The following is an 18,641-nucleotide window of genomic DNA, read 5'->3' as shown; positions in this document are numbered from 1 at the left end:
AGTAGTTATGGCATTCTGGCACTTCTAGTGTTAATTCCAGTTCCGTATGATGTGACACCAGGATCGGTGGATCGCCTTTAATGTGAAAGCATTTTGAATAATTTACAATTGCATTTCTTTTAATAGCTGTCCTGAGCCAGAGGGCAGCTGAGGTTTAACGTGGATTTACAGGACACACAAAAAAAAATCCTTTCTTCTGCGGCACGCTCTGTTTCTCCAGCCATTGCAGACACCTCTGCCCCTGCTTGCAGCAAATTACCTGTACAAGAAGAAGAAATCAATTTAATCAGGAGCGATTAAGCAGGAGCTGGAGCCGAAAGAAAAAGTTGCACTTGTTACATAATGACCAGATTTTCATTCCCTGCTCAGCGTGAAGCGTCTTTTAGCACATCACAGTCTGTAAGAGTACTGCTCAGATGCATTCTATATGCCGGCCTTTATTTGTGCAAGAAACATCCTACTGAGATGTTTTCAGTATTTGCTTAGGGAAAATGCTTGGGTCTAAAAAGTCAGCACCACCTTTGGCAAGTAGCATTTCATATTGTCTTTGAAATAAGAGTTTAAGTGTTCTGCTGAATGAGCTGACAAGCTTTTATGGTAATCTGAAATATTATTTAATGTCATTTTAAATTCAACTTAAAAGTGTTTTATTAAAAATTAATTAAAAAATTAAACTACTCTCATGTATTTTAATTAGTGCTGTCAATCGATTAAAAAATTAACTAATTCAAATGACTTGAAGATAGTTAACTCCACATCTGCAACATAAATTCATCAACTAACCATTCAGAAATGTCCTGTTGCATTCTACATGTTGTCACTTCTTCTTGAGTCTCTCCATCATTGTCTGACTCCAGTTAAAACATAAAAGGCAGAAGAGTTTCTGACATTTCAGTGCATGTCTGTGAGGTAATTGGGGTAATGTGAGGTAACACACACACACAGAGGAGCTGTTGATGCTCCGCCCTCTGTGCAGGGAGCAGCAGCTCATTTGCATTTAAAGGGTTAGTTCACCCAAAAATGAAAATTCTGTCAGTAATTACTCACCCTCATGTTGTTCCAACCCCGTAAGACCTTCGTTCATCTTCGGAACACAAATTATGATATTTTTGATTAAATCTGAGAGCTGTCTCCAATAGGCTTCATAGGCAGCGCAGCGCATCTGTGTTGTACGTCACACGTAGGTTCACTATTGGGCGACGCTGGTCATGTGTGTGATACGTGGTGACGTGCAACACAGACGCGCTGCGCTTAAACACTACGTGAAAAGACTCGAGGCCCAGAGAGAAGGAAATGAAAAGTGGAATAAAGTCGTTATTTTTGTTTGTTTTTGCGCACAAAAAGTATTCTCGTCGCTTTATAAACTTAAGATTGAGCCACTGTTGTCACTTGGACTATATTAACGATGTCTTTAATGCATTTTCTGGGCCAGCAAGTTATAGTGTCTTAGAAGCCTATGGAGAAGTGATCCAGCACTCAGATTTAATTAAAAATATCTTAATTTGTGTTCCGAAGATGAACGAAGGTCTTACAGGGTCGGAACAACATGAGGGTGAGTAATTATTGACAGAATTTTCATTTTTGGGTGAACTAACCCTTTAAAGGAACACAAACAAAACGACACGTTTTTGATCACCCTCAAAAAGGGACAATTTTAACATGCTGTAAAAAATTATCTGTGGGGTATTTTGAGCTAAAACTTCACATACACACTTTGGGGACATCAGAGACTTATTTTACATCTTGTGAAAAGGGGCATTATACCACCCCTTTAAGTAAACTTCCCATAAACCAGCTGTGCCTTCAATATAGCAGGGCTCAATGCTAAGACTTTTTCCTATTGGTCCAGTCGGTCAAGTTCTGATTTTTACCTGCTCTGCAAAAAAAATATATAGATTAATCCTTACTAAAGCTACAAAAGTTATTCAGTCAAGAGCTGTGAGTTGTTTTTTTGTTGTTTGATTAACATTAATGGCAGACAGCAGCAGGTATATTAGGCTGCTGTGTGTTTCTGTCAATTCAAGCCTGAAAGAGAGCTTAAAGCGCTTCTGGCGCGCTGTCTGGGGCAGGTTTCGGGTAAGTGAGCACAGAGAGCCGCAAATTTCACAGACATCACGCCAGTATATCTTTGAGTTCTCTTTTGCGTGTTATCGCACTTGAATGGTTTAAAAGCACTTGAATGAATGACAGCATGCCAGGAAAACATGGATGCTTTGTAAATTTCCTTAAATATTTTTTAATGCGTTAAAACACCTTAATTTTGACAGCCCTAATTTTAATATATTTGCATTTAACATTTGTGATTATGAAGTTTCAATTTAGTACATTTAAAATATATCAAATTTAAATATCAAATAACACATTACAGTTAAAGGGATACTTCAGGATTTAGCATTAAGCTTTGTATTAGTAGAAAACCTGTAGTATTTTCGAATTACCGTGCTTTCCCTCATATCCCCCTGAGACGAGAGATTTATGTATTTTTTGTCTGGAAAAAATCCTCCGATGACGCAAAAATCGTCATTTTGCGTCATCGGAGGATTTTTTGGCCAGAGGCTAAAGACTACAGCCAGTAGTTGGGGATGTCCCGCATGTTTTCAATCCCGCATCTCACTCACAGAATGTACACATAGTGTCAGCCATCTTTTTTTGGAAGCTAAGCTAGCAGGCTCTTGTTCTGAGTAGTAGGAGAAAGCTGAGTAGTAGGGGTTACCATCCTCTTTTTCCCGGACATGTCCTGCCGTCGAGATCGTCCAAAATGTCCGGGATTCGTCTTTTGCTTTCTGCGGTCGCCATTCATTGTTTACATGCACACCTTTTGTTTCAATCTACCTGAATTCATTCCGATTGGTGAATCTGAATTTAGTGTTTACATGAACGCTAAACAAGTGATCGGTTGATGTGCGTTTTAAAAAAAGAAAATTGCTAAGAAAATCCCCGCTCCTCAGTGAGAGATACGAGACCAGTGTGTCTCACAGTTGTCGCTCATCAGTAATCACGCCACTGGCCTCGCGCCGTTCTCCCGCGGCTCTAGCCTCGTCTTGCTCGCCACAGTAAACATAATGAATGGCGACTGTAGAACGCAAAAGCCGAATCCCGGACATTTTGGGCGATCTCGAAATCCCGGGCAGACTCTTCACGGAGACTAGCTAAACCTTGTTGTTTAACTGCACTCTCTTACTGGTAGGCGTAGGCGAGGTGTGGCCCTTTAAAGATTATCAATTACTTTACTCGTGCTTTATTATGTTAGTGAACACATCAAAATAAGTGTACTTCTTTAAAGCATGACAAAGGATTAAAACAATGATTTAAAATGTTAATCTGACATGAGTACATAGTGCATTTTTTAAAAGTGTACTTCCGTGTGTTAAGAAACTTGGTCATGAAAGTGTACTCTTTAAAGTATAGTAGCCTTTAATTTCATTAAAATTATATTATCTGCATGTACACTTTTTAAAATATACAGTATATGTACTTTTAAGATTTGACAATCAGTACAATTAAGTGCACTTCTTTTTTACAAGTATATCCAGTTTTAACAGTAGTGTGTTCATTACTGCGGCTTTAATTAAAATTAATGTGTTTATTTAAAATTTACGTGGGCTTACAGATGTAACTGTTGTCATCCATGTTTCTTGTTTACAGCTGTGTGATGCCAAAGTACTGGTTTGGAGCCATAGGACTGACTTATTTATTTTGTACTCACAGAATGATAGGTTAGGGGATTGTCATCCACAAATAAATGTGGTTGTCACTCCTGAAACTTTATAGCATGTACAATAGCCAACATGTATCAGCCAGACAGACAGAAATAAAGTCCTGCTGTCAGGTGGAGATATGCTGGAAAACTCAGATCAGAGAAAAAACCTTGTCCTGGAACAAATTGAGACCGAAAGGACTGATAAAGAAAGAGCAGGGTAAAGAGAGATAAAAGGAATCATGCTTAAGGGTGTGTAAGAGAGGACAAGAAGGGCAACGAAAAACAAAAGAAAGCCAAGGTGAGTGAGTCAGTGAATTATGCCCTGAAGAACAAAGAAGCGGAGTGAAGGTGAGTGCTGTGTTTGAGTGAGTGACCCCAGGCTCCACCGCAGGAGGTGCTTTGTGCCAGTTCCTACTGCTCGCCGCCATCAAAAACAGAGAACGCAGGAGAGGCGCTGAGTTTGCAGAGGCCAGGAGATTCAGAGATCACGATTTTTTCAGACAGGAAAAGAGAAAGTTGGTGAAGAGAAAGTTCTTCATAGCAAAAACAGACCTGAGGAAACAGATAGCATTTGAAATGACACATGAAATACTAAACCGCCCACCTAGGCAACAAGTTTTATGTGATGGCTGTTCCAAACCGCAGACACCAAAATAGTGCAGCCTTATAAATTTCCTTATTTTTCCCAAAAAATTAGGGCATTGTTGCTTGTATCCTTTTATGTTTAAGGCAAACTCGCGAAAAGTTTCATCCTTGATGACAGACGGAGTCAAGGGAAATATCAATTTGAACTAGATTTGCATTTCCCAAAGGAAGCAAAATAATATTGTTGAAGGTTTAGTTGAGTTTAGTCTTTGCTCTTTTTAAAGAAGTCAACTGTTGCAGCGATTTAAATAGTTGTAAGAAAGAAATGACCAGTAACAATTCAGTGTGCAAACAAATGCATGAGGACCGTCAACAATTCAATATGCAAATACTACAATAATCTACAATAGGGATAGAATAAGCTACACTATACATTTAAAAATAAAGGCTCCAAAAGGAGATTTCGCAGCATTGCCATAGAAGAACCATTTTCAGTTCCCCAAAGAACTTTCCAGTAAACAGAAGAACATTTTTAAGAACCTTTTTCCACTATAAAGATCCTGTTGTGAATTAGAAAGATTCCATGGATGTTATAGGTTGGTTAAAGGCCAATGAAGAACTTTTATTTTTAAGAGTGGATATGATTTTTTGCCCCGTTTTGAAGTTGACGCTAGTTGTCGAAAGCCAAAGCTAGTCTGCATAGTTTGTAGTGTAGTGTATAATTGTTATGACTGGTGTGGTAAACAACAGGCTTAAACTGAAAAATACTCAAGAAGTATTTAGATCGCTATAGATACAAACACAGCAACGCAGGGGAAATGCATAAACCACATCAACCTAACCGAACAATGAACTGAGGAAACTAAGGGTTTAAATTCACACCGAGTAATCAATGGAACTTAGAACAGGTGTGAAATAATGAGTAACTAAGGAAACACTAGCAAACAGAACTCAGGCAAACCGGAACAGGGAACAGAATGAAAATAAAACCAAAACAGAAAGAGTCCGTTACAATGATAGACGCAGAATCCATTTTTTTAGTTCAGACTATGATTCCGTCAAGTCTAAAGATATCAAACGTGTGATATTTTGAGCCAATTTTAGAACATATATCCCGTTATAATGTGTACAGGGCATACTGATTCTACCCACCCAAGACCGCATCCAAATGAACTTGCTGCTTGGCTATTTTTTTTCTCAAGACTCTTGACAACAACTACAGTTCCGCAGTCAGTTCTTGTGCATATGTGTTTGTTTTCATCTGTTATGTGTCTCCTAGCAGCGATGTGCCTGTTTCTGTATGAGTTTGTTGTGGTTGGAACGAGTTGAATATCTGTGTGTGATCTTCAGTCGTTTAGGATATGATTATGAAGTCAACAAGCTTATATGCCTAGTGTTTTAAAGTTTGTTCACAATTTAAAATGTATGCAGTGTATTCCAGCCTTTAGATCTGGGATGGTGAAAATTCTACCAATGTTTCTGGTTTAAAATGCATCTTTTTAAAAATATTATTTGAATGTGGCAAACTTGAGATGAATGTCAAAATCACTTTAGACCCCAACTTACCCAACATGAGTAACAGTAATTGTAGTATTAATGAATAATCTATTTGGGAAATTAGGAAATCTGATTTGGTTTTATTACAACCCCCACCCTGTACATTTTTTAGAAATAAAGTACATAAGAAGCAGTTTCATAACTGGAATGATCTATGAGTTAGCGACAGGGACTGAGAGTTGGGATGAGCTTAGAGGAGTTCTGAAGAATGAATGATGTGTGGAGAAGTGTGTTTAGAGCACACCTGTCTGAATGTGTGATGGATAGAGTGTGAGAGATGAATGAGAGCAGAGGGGAAGAGGACGCTTGATGAGGTTCTGATCTGAAACGCACGGCCCGACATCAGGTCAGAGGAAAAGTGAGAAAGGATGGAATTTGTCAAGCAGACAAATTATTGTTCTGGCATCTTATCAGCTCGCCAGTCAATTTCAGGCATGGAAATACCAGAGCAAAGGGCACCTTTCTCCCAGCAATCACCATAAAATGAACAAATTTAACTTTCAGAGGAATACAACAACCATTAAAAGAAAAAGAACATTCTTTATACTATTATAATTTATCATGCAGCGCATTAAACAACTCACGTTTTAAGTCCATACCAGATTATTTACTTCATTCTATTTTGAACGTATCTACAGCAAAAAAAAAAAAAAAAAAAAAACATTAAAAGTATTAATTGAGTTCCATGTGACCGCAGCAATCTGACCCATTAGAACTTCTGAGCTTGCAATGCCTTCCACTTTAGCTATAATGTGATTGTGATGGTAATTGTGTCACCTCTTATCACCGATTAGTTATGCAAGCAAGATAAAAAAAAGAAGCCTTTGCGTACCATTCTGCTAATCCGCAATTAAAACTGGCAATGGGGCTGTTTGCTCACTTTGCGTTCTTCTCACTGAGGGCTGTGTGCTACATTCCAGACCTCTCAAAGAGCTTTTTGCTGATGCCCTTGCCAAAGTCATCGTCACATGTGGAAAGCCATAAAAATGAAAAGTTTTATCATTCCTTTTCAACTATCAGCCCCCCTGGTACAGCCAGAGAGCATTGAGGGGCACTTTCATGACTAGATTATTGACAGAGCTCAAGTGAGAGACGATCTAAAGCAACCTGATTAGAACTGTCAGGGCTCACGCAATTTCACGAATAACTAATTTTTTAAATAACTAACTCTCATCCTCTGATCTTCTCCCTTTAGGTAATGAGCTTCTGTATCGTACCCGTGAAGGTGACGTGGTCCGCTTTAACATGGAGACCAACGAAAGCACAATCCTGGTGACAAACAGGAAGTTTGTAAGTGACTATCCTCCTTATTCTCCATCTCTTTCTTCTAAAATTGTGAAACCCTTTAAAGACTGTGTTTAACTGCTTGATAAAATGTTACTGCTCTTATTGTGCATGATTCATCAGTTAAGGTGACTCCAAAAAGTATTAAGTCACACTTAATAATGTCATAATGTGATTGCCTTACATTAAAAATCAAAAACAACTGTGTAATTAAATATATATTAGTTTACTATATCGGGACTCCAAAGAGTCACATTTTGCTAACTGAATTTTGCACAGTATTAATAAAATCGCTGTAAGATATTTTGAGAAGCATTCACATTCAGCACAGAATTCTCTGTTATAAACCATAGATATCAGATCAAACAGCGCTGATGTGGAAACTAGGAGAAACATTATAGAAGGTTTTTCAGTCCACAAATCTCTAACATTAGTCATGGATTTAATGTAGTAGCGGTAACTGTAACCATGGTATTGTGGCAGACATAGTTGAATGTTTATACATTATTCATTTCAGTGTTCATGCAAACTTTTCAAGGACTTTCAAGTGCATCACAATTTTTCCAGCACTTCAAAGCACTAAATATTATCCAATTTTTAACGTGATGACACTACATGTACATTATTACATGTAGCATTATTTTAATGTAACATGTATGCTGTGTTTTCACTTTGTTTCATTGTGTTTTTGGCACTGTCCTGTTTACTTGTGTGCCCTGTCATTTGACTTAGTTTTCCTAGTCTGGATCAGTTTGATTCATTACACCTGTCGTCCAATTAATTAGCTTATTAGTTCCCTCATTTGTTCTAGTATTTATACTCTCTGATGGCTCTTGCCGTCTTTGCCTTGTCTAGTCCTGAAATTTGTTTTCTTGAGTATTTTTTAATTAAAGACTGTTTCCTGGATTATTTGTGTCGTGCACTTTGTTCAGAATAACTACCTGTGACAGATTTATTTATACATTATTTATAGATTTTTTTTCCAGCACTTTGCCAAAAAAAGGATAAAAGTTGTTAAATGTCCATTTGATTACATTTTGAAACATTTATATAATTGTTAGTTTTATGCATTCATTCGATAATATATTTGTATTAAATCATAAAAAGAAAAATAAATATTTTCTGAATAAAATACATTTCATAGGACTCTATTATTCTTAAAAAGTTTTATAAATTATTAATTAAAAAATAAGTTATTAATGTAATCCATAATCAGTTATTAAATTGAATTAATTAGTTATTGAAATTTGAATAAACAAAACAAACAAATGGTTTCAAGTGTGTTATAATATTTGTTCAACCAAAAAAAACTGTTTTTATTCATTTAACGGTCATTTTAACTGATGATAATAATAATGACTGATTGTTTAATACCGTGATATTTTCTGAGATGGTTATCATACCGTGAAAATCTCATACCTTTACAACCCTGCTCTGCAGAATAAATTACTCCACCGTGTCATACAACAGATCATTGTGCTGACACTTCTGTTGTTTTTAATAGGGCTGAAAGCATCCATCATTAGAGCAATGTTCTGTGTAGCTCATTAATAGCCTCAGATCGTTAAAGTGGGGCTGGCAGGATGCAAAACAGTGGAGGAAAGGACAAAGAACATGATGTTTGTTCAGAATCAAAGAGTTGCAGCTCTGATTAATGCCACACTCTCTCAGTGTCTGCGTAATGCAATCTATCACAGTCATTTAAGGAATAATGGTAATGAAACTATGCTTGTTAAAAGTCTCATATACCTTTTCTCTGTTCACTTTCCAGGAAATGTACAAAGCCAGCAAATATGAGGTTTCCCCAGATATGAAACTCGTTCTGCTGGCCTACAACGTGCAGCCGGTGAGACCTGTGTTTATTTGGGTGTTGTATGTGTGTGTTGAGATGAAAGTAATCATGGCACGATGTGAATGGGCCGCCACACTCCACCGCCTCACCAGAACCAAATACACCCCGCTGGAGTGATAGAAACCGAGCACACATTCTCTCTCTCTCTCTCTCTCTCACACACACACACACACACACACACACACCTACTGCCAGCTGAGAGAAAGAAGGACAGAGTCTGTTTTCACACTTGGTTTGATTGGTTGGTCCGAACTCAACTTCTATTCCACCATCATCCCCCTCTCTTTCCATACTGTATTATACAGTGTGTCTCTGAACTCTGATTGTGGGAATTAGCCGCAGGTGTTGCTAGCTAGGTAACAATTCAAGAGGAGACGCTCCAAAAAGTTCCCAAAGTAATAGAAATCCTGGAAAAAAGGGAATTTTAGTGAAAATTCTAGTGAAAAGTTCAAATATAAAGGACATTTCTATATTATAGTTATGTTCAGTTCCAAGTGATTTAATTTGCTTACAATTAATTGTATTGACCATTAATTATTTTTAACCGATTACATGGAAAAGTCATAGACGAAAGAAAATATTGTACTCAGGAATGGATTATACTATTATACTCAGATAATGTGTTATCAATAGCAGATTCCTTGCCTTGCAGCACACCTGAACATCTTCCACAACTAACCAGACTGCTTTCATGCAGACTTGGTTTTCCACCTAAAGCTTTAGTGTGAAAACAAATGTTGAAAGCACAAGCACTGAAGGTCTGAGCAGCAGGTGATGAGTTAGTTTGATCAGGGCAGCTGTTGTTACAGAGCTGAAGAGATGGAGGAGAAGGTGTCATAGCACTGGGACAGTGACACCAGAGCACTTCACACACACATGACAAGAAAGAGTGAGCTAAAGGAAAGAGTGTGAGCGCTGCCTCTAGTTTGTTATTCAGTGCCCGTCTCAACATCAGCTTGATGGATGACAACCTCGTCCCCCAGCTGTCATTGCCTACGCACGCATGCACACACACACACACACACACACACACTCACACACTCACATTCATAACGCCCCCTTCACAAAGCAGCTCTCCATCTCTCAGCATCTGTAAGACATAGGGTGATGGCGAGTACAGGTGTTGAATGTTAATCTTTGACAGTATTAACAGCTCTGCTACAGCACACGTATCAAGCTCACGTCAGTGCTGAGCATATGCTGCGGTCAGCCCTCTGGCTCACAGACAGATGTTGACACTGTCCTCTGAGAGAAACAACAGCGCTCCTGCCTTCTTTAACAACGGTGGATTAGCGTTTTATTAAATTAGATAGTTCAGCCTCTGAAATCTGATTGTGACCACACATAAGTTGAATTATATTATTACTGCACTAAGATGCAGCCTACAGAGAGGATAATGTAATGTTTTGTGGAAGAGTTAAAAATCACATTTTTAATATATTTTCAAGGTAATTAAATATATTTAATTTATAATTAATTAAAACAATTATTGGGGGCTGTATCATATATTTAATATTAAGGAATAATAATAAAGCACTTAATAAGGTTTTATTTTCAAGAATTTTATTACTTTAGCTTTTTTCTTCTTTATTATATCAGGACAGATGTACCAACCTGACATGTCTGACTTGAGAAACTCAAAAAAATATGTATGTTTGCAATAGAAATGTATTCAAGTCATTAAATCTTTATTGTATTGTTGAGGTATGTTTTAATTAATTGATGGATCCAGTGATTTGCGCAGGAAAACATTACTGAATACTGCAATTCTACTTTTGTACTGTAATTCCATTAATTGAAAGTGACATGTGAAGGCCAAGTATGTGCACACACATTAGGAGTAGTGAGTAGTGAACACACACACACTGCAAAGCGTGGCACACTCAGAGCAGTGGGCAGCCATTATGCTGTGACACCCGGAGAGCAAACTGGGGTTAAGTACCTTGCTCAAGGGAACCTCAGTCATGTCCTGCTGGTACTGGAATCAAACCAGCAACCTTTGGGTTACCAGTCAGACTCGTTAACCATAAGCCCACGAATTGTATTATTTGTCAAAAATTAGTGTCATTTACATTCACCATAGCTGTTCCGGCATTCGAGGGGCGTGTTACTGTTATATTACTATGGCAAAAAAAAAAATCGACCCTCTTTACGTTTTGGCTAAAATCACCCTTTAACTGTGGTAAATTACTGCAATGCATAGCCTCTCAAATGTTATTGCTACTAGAGCTTTGTTGGCGCTTTTAGTGCAAGTAAGTGCTGTTCTCCAACAATTTAATTTCTCTCTGTTTGTGTTTGTGTTGTTCAAACTCTCAGATTTACGAGCACTCCTTCACTGCGGACTACATCATTTGCAGCCTGGAAACTCCGTAAGTTGCTGACCTCATATAACAGTCGCATTAGTTTACAGAATCCATTTGTCATTATACAACCGAGGAAAACATCGATGCAGCGTTTTGCTGCTCAATTCATGTGTCAAAGCCACTCAGAGGACTGAATCTTTCCATACTGCTACCATGTGGTCATACCAACACATCTGTCCTGTGATTAGCACAGAGACATACAGCTCGTGTCACCTGTAATTTCTGGGCCTGCGTTGCACAGTGCCTTTATAACAAGCAGCAGAATAAAGCATCTATATTTATGAGCTCTGTCAGATGGAACAGATGCTGACACAGCGCTGGGCCGCTGCTCCAGCCGGATTTAACAGCGCACTGGGATATACTATCACTGTTAGATTTCCTGCCACAGGAATTCCCTCGTGGTGCTTTATTCGCCATGCTGTTGTGTTGGGCTGTGTAGTACACTGGCGATGAAATCAATATCTGTTGGCACACGCTCCACTGCACCACATAGAGGAAGTGTTCTCTGTTAGCCCTCTGAAGGCATGAATGTTTGACTGATTGCCTGTCAGTTTGTCTGGGTCAGAATGGTCAACTAGTCCACTTGTCATCCCACCACCAACTAGTTGATTAGTAATGTCTTTGCTTCTCTTTCACAGGGAAACGTGGATCCTGAACCCTCCAGAAGTGCGAAACGCTCACCTGCAGTATGCAGGATGGGGACCACGAGGCCAGCAGCTGGTAAACACTGTAAAAACTAATTTACTGTAAAAAGCTGTGGTTGCCAGAACTTTTCCATAGCAAAATATAAGGTTTTACAGACAAATTTACAGTTAAAAAGCAGGGTCATTATCCCTAACTAGACCTAAAACCATTAAAAGCATTTTTGTCAATTGAAATAAAGCTTAAATAAAATAAAATATACAGTAAATATGAAAGAAAAAGAAAATGAGAAATGTTGTCTTCGCAGCTAACTGAAATAAGTGTTAATTACTGTTAATTGTGTTAATAAAGTTAATGAAGTGTTAATGTTGAAGCACTAAAATTACTAACTGGAAATTAATAAAAACTAAAAATATAAAAACAACATTAAATTAAATGAAAATTATATTACTAATATTAAATTAAATCAATAGTAATAGTAAACCTAAATAGTAATATTTAAAAAAAAAACTAATAAAAATGACACAAGCAATAAAAATACTTAAAATGAGAAGTGAAATTTGTATAATATAATTCTAAATATTACTACAAAATGTAATAATATATAAATAATACTAAATTAACACTGTTTAAAAATCATACATTCCATTAACTTATATAATGTTAATAGACCAACCTACCAGAGCACTAAAATCTGTTTTGTACCTTTATAATACACTGACAACCTCCAAAACATACAGGGTGGTAAAGAGAAAACCACAGGATGAATCAAAGCTCATCATAAGTAGCTTTTCCACAAGGTGAGGTAGATACTGGATACTAGGTAAATAATATAAAACAAAATAAAATTAAGATAAAACCCTAATGTACATAACTGATAAGAAAAAACTAAGAGGAAACATAGTTATTTCAACTAAAAACCATCAAATGTTGGGAATGTCAATTTATTGTAAATTATAAGGTGACTTGTTCTTTTCGTTTCCAAAAAAATATATATTTTTACTGTAAAACTACATGAAATGTCCCATTTATTACAATTGTTCACCGTATATAGAAAGGGAACTTGCCGGTAACTGATTCAGCAAAGTCCCTCGGAAACATCAAATTATCCAGAGCTGTTCACCAAGCTTACTATTAAATTTCATATTTGAAATACCAATGAAATCTGCCATCAACTGTCAAAAAATTGCATTTGCAGCCTAATGCGCATTTGCAGTCCTAAGCGTGTCTCAGAACATTGACTATTTCTATACCAACCGAAGCTTCTAAAGGCAGTGGCAGTGACCCAATGACTTTACTGATTAGCTATTGGCTCTTTTATTTAAAAGGATTATTGCACTTTCACCCATTAATAGTAATACCGTCTTTGTATATCTGAAGTCTTTGGTATCAGTAGTACAAGTGCCAACTCAATTTGAAATGTGATTGACAGGCAGCTTCAGTCAAGCGCTCACTTGCGAATTTGCATGTGTGCTCTGAGAATAATGGCTACGCATCACGGTAATGCATTTGTAAACATTCAGATGTACTTCTTGGGTAATTTCTCGTCTTGGCGAGGTATTGGTGTAAAGCCACTTGGTTTGTCTTCAGTGAGTATAAACATGCAGTTTGAAGACAAATCAGATTTATGTCAAAATACCAGATCTCTGCACTGTGTAAATGCAGCATAATAGACCTGCTGCTGTCTATTATGGTGAGAATATTAATCAAACAACAATATTTACCAAAAAGAGAAAATCACTCACTGCTCTAAGTGTATTTCTTACTGACTATTTATTTGAATAATTACTTATAGAAGAAACTACTTCATTGAGAAATATGTGAACGCTTCAAGCCATTGTTTTAATTGAATTAAACTAAAAATAGTTTAAATGTGTTTAATAGTATATATGGCTTTTCATACTTGAAATAGTTCACCCTGGATCATTCTAACCCTGGGTAAAAGGAATCCTGGGTTATATTTATTCACGTTTCACACTGATCATACTATACCCGGGGTTAACAGTTAATCCTGGGTGTTCATAAACTGGCGTTTCACACTGCACATTCCTATAAACCCCGCGTTAGAGTCCTTATTTGGATATTTGCGGTGTCGCTGTTACTGACTGGACAAACGCAGCACATGACCTGTTTACATAAAGGCTCTAGCATTGTGCATCCTCAAAATACACATTGCTGACTGTAATATAAAAAAAATTCTGAGTGAACTTTTATAAAGGTAAGAATTAAACGGTCTCTTCTTCACTCCAATTGTCACATTTTCCATCGTCAAGAGAGAATTGATTTCCAGAATCAAGGGAGAGTAATACATTGAATAATTTACACTTGTCACTGTTTGGTTGAAGCAGGATGAAATTAAAGTGCAGGATTTACAAGTAGCAGTCTTTTATTTACAAAACCAAAATTTTACAAAAAACAAAAATCAGAAAACAGCGAACAGAACAACCAAACTTTGTAGGACGAGAACGGACAAAGAACTGAACAAAACACAGGGCTTAAATAACAGACTACTGACTACTAACTAATCAAAGAAACAAGACTTCATCAATGCATCTCTTGCCTGTGCTTCATTACTTCTGCCACTTAAAACTGCTCTAGTTACCCCTGTTCTTAAGAAACCCAATCTTGATCCCTCAGTATAGCTAATTATCGTCCTATTTCAAATTTACCCTTCCTTACTAAATTACTGGAAAGTACTGTTGCCTCCCAGCTTCAGTCTTTTCTTGTCGAAAATAATCTCTTTGATCCCTTTCAATCTGGTTTTCGCCCACTTAATAGTACTGAAACTACACTTGTAACAGACCGACAATTCTACATTTCAGTACAGGATTTTCTGAAATCAAACATTTTCTGATTTTCAGGATCACCTACTGTCCCCCTGAAGCAAGGTGTCCCCCAGGGTTCTGTTCTCGGGCCATTATTATTCATAATTTACATATTACCTCATGGGTCAGATCTTACACCGTCATGGCTTTAATTATCACTTTTACTCTGATGACATCCAATTATACTCTTATCTGTACACCTGCTCTATCTGCCCTAACCAACAACATTTCTGCCTGTGTGCATGAAATAAAAGATTGGCTTAATTTAAATTTTCTGAAACTCAACATGGACAAAACTGAGATCATTTTTATTGGAACTCTGTCACTCACTAGCAATATTTCTACTGATTTCACCTGTGAGATTGTTGGTATTCACATCAAACCATTAAGTACTGTTAAAAATCTATGTGTTATTTTAAATTCCTCTCTCTCTTTTCAGGCTCAGATCACTGGAAAGGTGCTATAAAAAAGTAAAACTTATTAATTTTATTATTAAGACACAGCTGACATCACTAATGAAACAATGAGTAACTAGAAGCGGGAAAAGGGAACAAAGGGAACAGAAAACAGAACAAAAACCAACTCATAGTAAAACTCAAAAACAAATATAACATAATAGAACCCTGACATAACAGCCCCTTCAAAAAGGTGTGTCTACTTACCTTAAAACAAACAGTCCAACAGTGGAGGGAGGGATGTGGGCAAAGGGTAGGTAACAGGACGGGTAGGGCCAGGGTGGAAAAGTACTGGTGGGCTGGTGGCAGTGTCTGGGACTTTGATCTCCTCCCCGCTCTCGCAGATAGTGAATGGGGAATGGTTGCGGAGGAATACCCACTCCACATACTCCTTAAAACGCCCCAGAAGCTTGAGTCCGAGCAGGCACGCCCTGGTCCTTTCGTTCAAGCCTGCCCGGAAAACACATGCAGGCTGGTGTCGTCATAGTGGACTAGATGTTGTAGGTCCAGGAAGGCCCACGTGTGTGCCTTTAAAGGGTTAGTTCACCCAAAAATGAAAATTCTGTCAATAATTACTCACCCTCATGTTGTTCCAACCCCGTAAGACCTTTGTTCATCTTCGGAACACAAATTAAGATATTTTTGATTAAATCTGAGTGCTGGATCACTTCTCCATAGGCTTCTAAGACATATAACTTGCGGGCCCAGAAAATGCATTAAAGACATTGTTAATATAGTCCAAGTGACTACAGTGGCTTAAGTTTAAGTTTATAAAGTGACGAGAATACTTTTTGTGCGCAAAAAAAACAAAAATAACGACTTTATTCCACTATTCATTTCCTTCTCTCTGGGCCTTGAGTTTTTTCACGTAGAATAACTGCGTAGCGCTTCTGTGTTATACACATAGACTGTAAAAATGGACAAAGCGTCTGTGACGTCACCCATAGACTTTCTGAAGAACGGTTTTGAAGCCGTTTATGGGGGGTATGGGCGGCGCCATCTTGGAAAATCTTGGGAAATCCTAACCCCGCCCACCTTCTGACGCAGCGCACGTCACTCAGCTCGCTCTGCTACTCCGGTTATCTCTCTGTATATTTTAGGCAACGAAATATGTTATAAAACACCATACGAACTCTTTTCGTTTTCATTTAAAGAAATCTTAAACATTATAGCCACACAAATGTGGTTCAGGCAACGCGTATTGATTATATTCACTGCACATAACGTTTGCCTATTTATAAAAAAACAAAATATAAAACACAAACCTGCCTCTTTTCGTTTTAAATATAAAAATATTAAACATTTTAATATGGTCCAGGCAATATGTGCATTTGTACTAAACAACAGATTTTGCAGTAAACAACTTTACAGATCATCTTCGTTGTATTAAAATTTAAAATGACAAAACTCAACCCAGTCTCTTTTTGTTAAATTTCACTTATCAATATTAGCCATTATAAAAGTATAAGTAAAAGGTACAAGAAGCTATACAAATAAAGCAAACAATTCAGTCAAACATACAAAGTCAGCGCTCTAGTCTAACCATACAACGGTAAAGTTAAATAGCTTATAAAGTTATGAAACTTCCCCCACAGCCAAAACGATTGCCCAGGGAACAAATTATAGATTCACGAGACCAAAAATCGCCCATTAGATATAGACAAGACGAATTATATCTCATGTTTAACCACTACAGAGACGCCAGAGTCAGCGGCAAACGTCAGAACGACTAGCCGAGGAAAGGCTGTTCCAGGCGGGGTACATGAGCGCCGAGCGCCCGGTCATCGCTGGATCTCACAACTGGATAAAATTTTCATAAATCTTTAAATTAACCACAGATTTGAGCTTTAAACAACTACATTCTCACCTGAAAAACTCTTAAAACTACATTTCATGATACAGAAACAGTAGTATTATATTTCAACTGTGTTAAAAAATGGCGCTTCTTATGTTGTCATTCTCCTTGGCGCAGCCTAAGCTGTCAATCAAGCTGTCAATCAAAGTTAACCACGCCCTTATTTGTCATACATTTTATATCTAAATACGATCTAAACTAACGAGTCAGAAAAAAATTCACCCCCCTCACAGTTGTCAGGCACTCGGAAGCTATCGAAAAATACAATAAAAGTCTATGGGACCAACCTGTAAAAACATGAATTTATGCTGTGAAAACTGACATTTTAACATGGGGTCTATGGACATTTGCTCCCTTTTGGGACCTCGCCCTAGCAGATTTTCGATGTATTGCAGTTTTTCGCACTTCAGGGTAGGCTTCATTTTTCAGATTAGAATGTTGCCGCTTGGTTATACATCACACGTAGGCTCACTATTGGCCGATGCTGGTCATGTGTGTGATGCGTGTGACGTGCAACACAGACGCGCTGCGCTAAAACACTACGTGAACAAAATCTCGAGGCCCAGAGAGAAGGAAATGAATAATGGAATAAAGTCGTTATTTTTGTGTTTTTTGCGCACAAAAAGTATTCTCGTCGCTTTATAAACTTAAGATTGAGCCACTGTAGTCACTTGGACTATATTAACGATGTCTTTAATACATTTTCTGGGCCAGCAAGTTATAATGTCTTAGAAGCCTATGGAGGAGTGATCCAGCACTCAGATTTAATCAAAGATATCTTAATTTGTGTTCCGAAGATGAACGAATGTCTTACGGGGTTGGAACAACATGAGGGTAATTACTGACAGAATTTTAATTTTTGGGTGAACTAACCCTTTAAGGATTGGTAACCCAGCGAGATCAGGATCTGGACCTGCTGCTAAATTTATTGTTTTAGGTCCATTCTTTTGTCATGGTTTGTTTAAAACAGAATGAAATAAAAGTACAGGATTTAAAAGTCACAGTCTTTTATTTACAAAATCAAAACTTAACAAAAATGATCAGAATCTCAGGATCAGAAAACGGAACAGAACAACCAAAATTACTAGGAAGAGAACGGACAAAGAACTGAACAAAACACAGGACTTAAATAACAGTGAACTAAACAAAGAAGACAGCTGACATGACTAATGAAACAATGAGTAACCTAGGAGACTAACTAGAAGTGGGAAAAGGGAACAAAGGAAAGGTAAAAGGGAACAGTGGCATTATGCATCTCAACATGCATATTTAAACATATGGATCATAAAACGCTTACCTCAAACAAAAAAACGTATTCTGTATGTGAAGACTCTCGTCTCTTCTCTGTATGTTCCGTCCTTCGGATGAGACGTTAAACCGAGGTCCTGACTCTCTGTGGTCATTAAAAATCCCAGGATGTCCTTCGAAAAAGAGTAGGGGTGTAACCCCGGCATCCTGGCCAAATTTACCCCTTGGCCTCTGTCCATCATGGCCTCCTAATCATCCCCATATACTGATTGGCT

The 18,641-nt window shown here is 37.6% G+C and overlaps 1 protein-coding gene across 1 annotated transcript in view; it reads left to right on the top strand.

The window, feature by feature from the left end:
• dpp6a (dipeptidyl-peptidase 6a) overlaps positions 1-18,641 on the top strand; it is a 185,623-nt gene that overhangs the window by 101,629 nt on the left and 65,353 nt on the right. Inside the window, 4 exon segments of the mRNA XM_084103255.1 lie at positions 7,038-7,132; positions 8,898-8,972; positions 11,295-11,347; positions 11,980-12,061. Coding sequence (XP_083959381.1) covers positions 7,038-7,132; positions 8,898-8,972; positions 11,295-11,347; positions 11,980-12,061 — 305 coding nt within the window.

This window comes from Abramis brama (genome assembly GCF_963993115.1).
Source record: "Abramis brama genome assembly, chromosome: 24".
In the NCBI taxonomy this organism is placed as follows: Eukaryota; Metazoa; Chordata; class Actinopteri; order Cypriniformes; family Leuciscidae; genus Abramis; species Abramis brama.
Note: the sequence above shows the minus strand (reverse complement) of the source record. Positions and strands in the feature narration are given on the sequence as shown.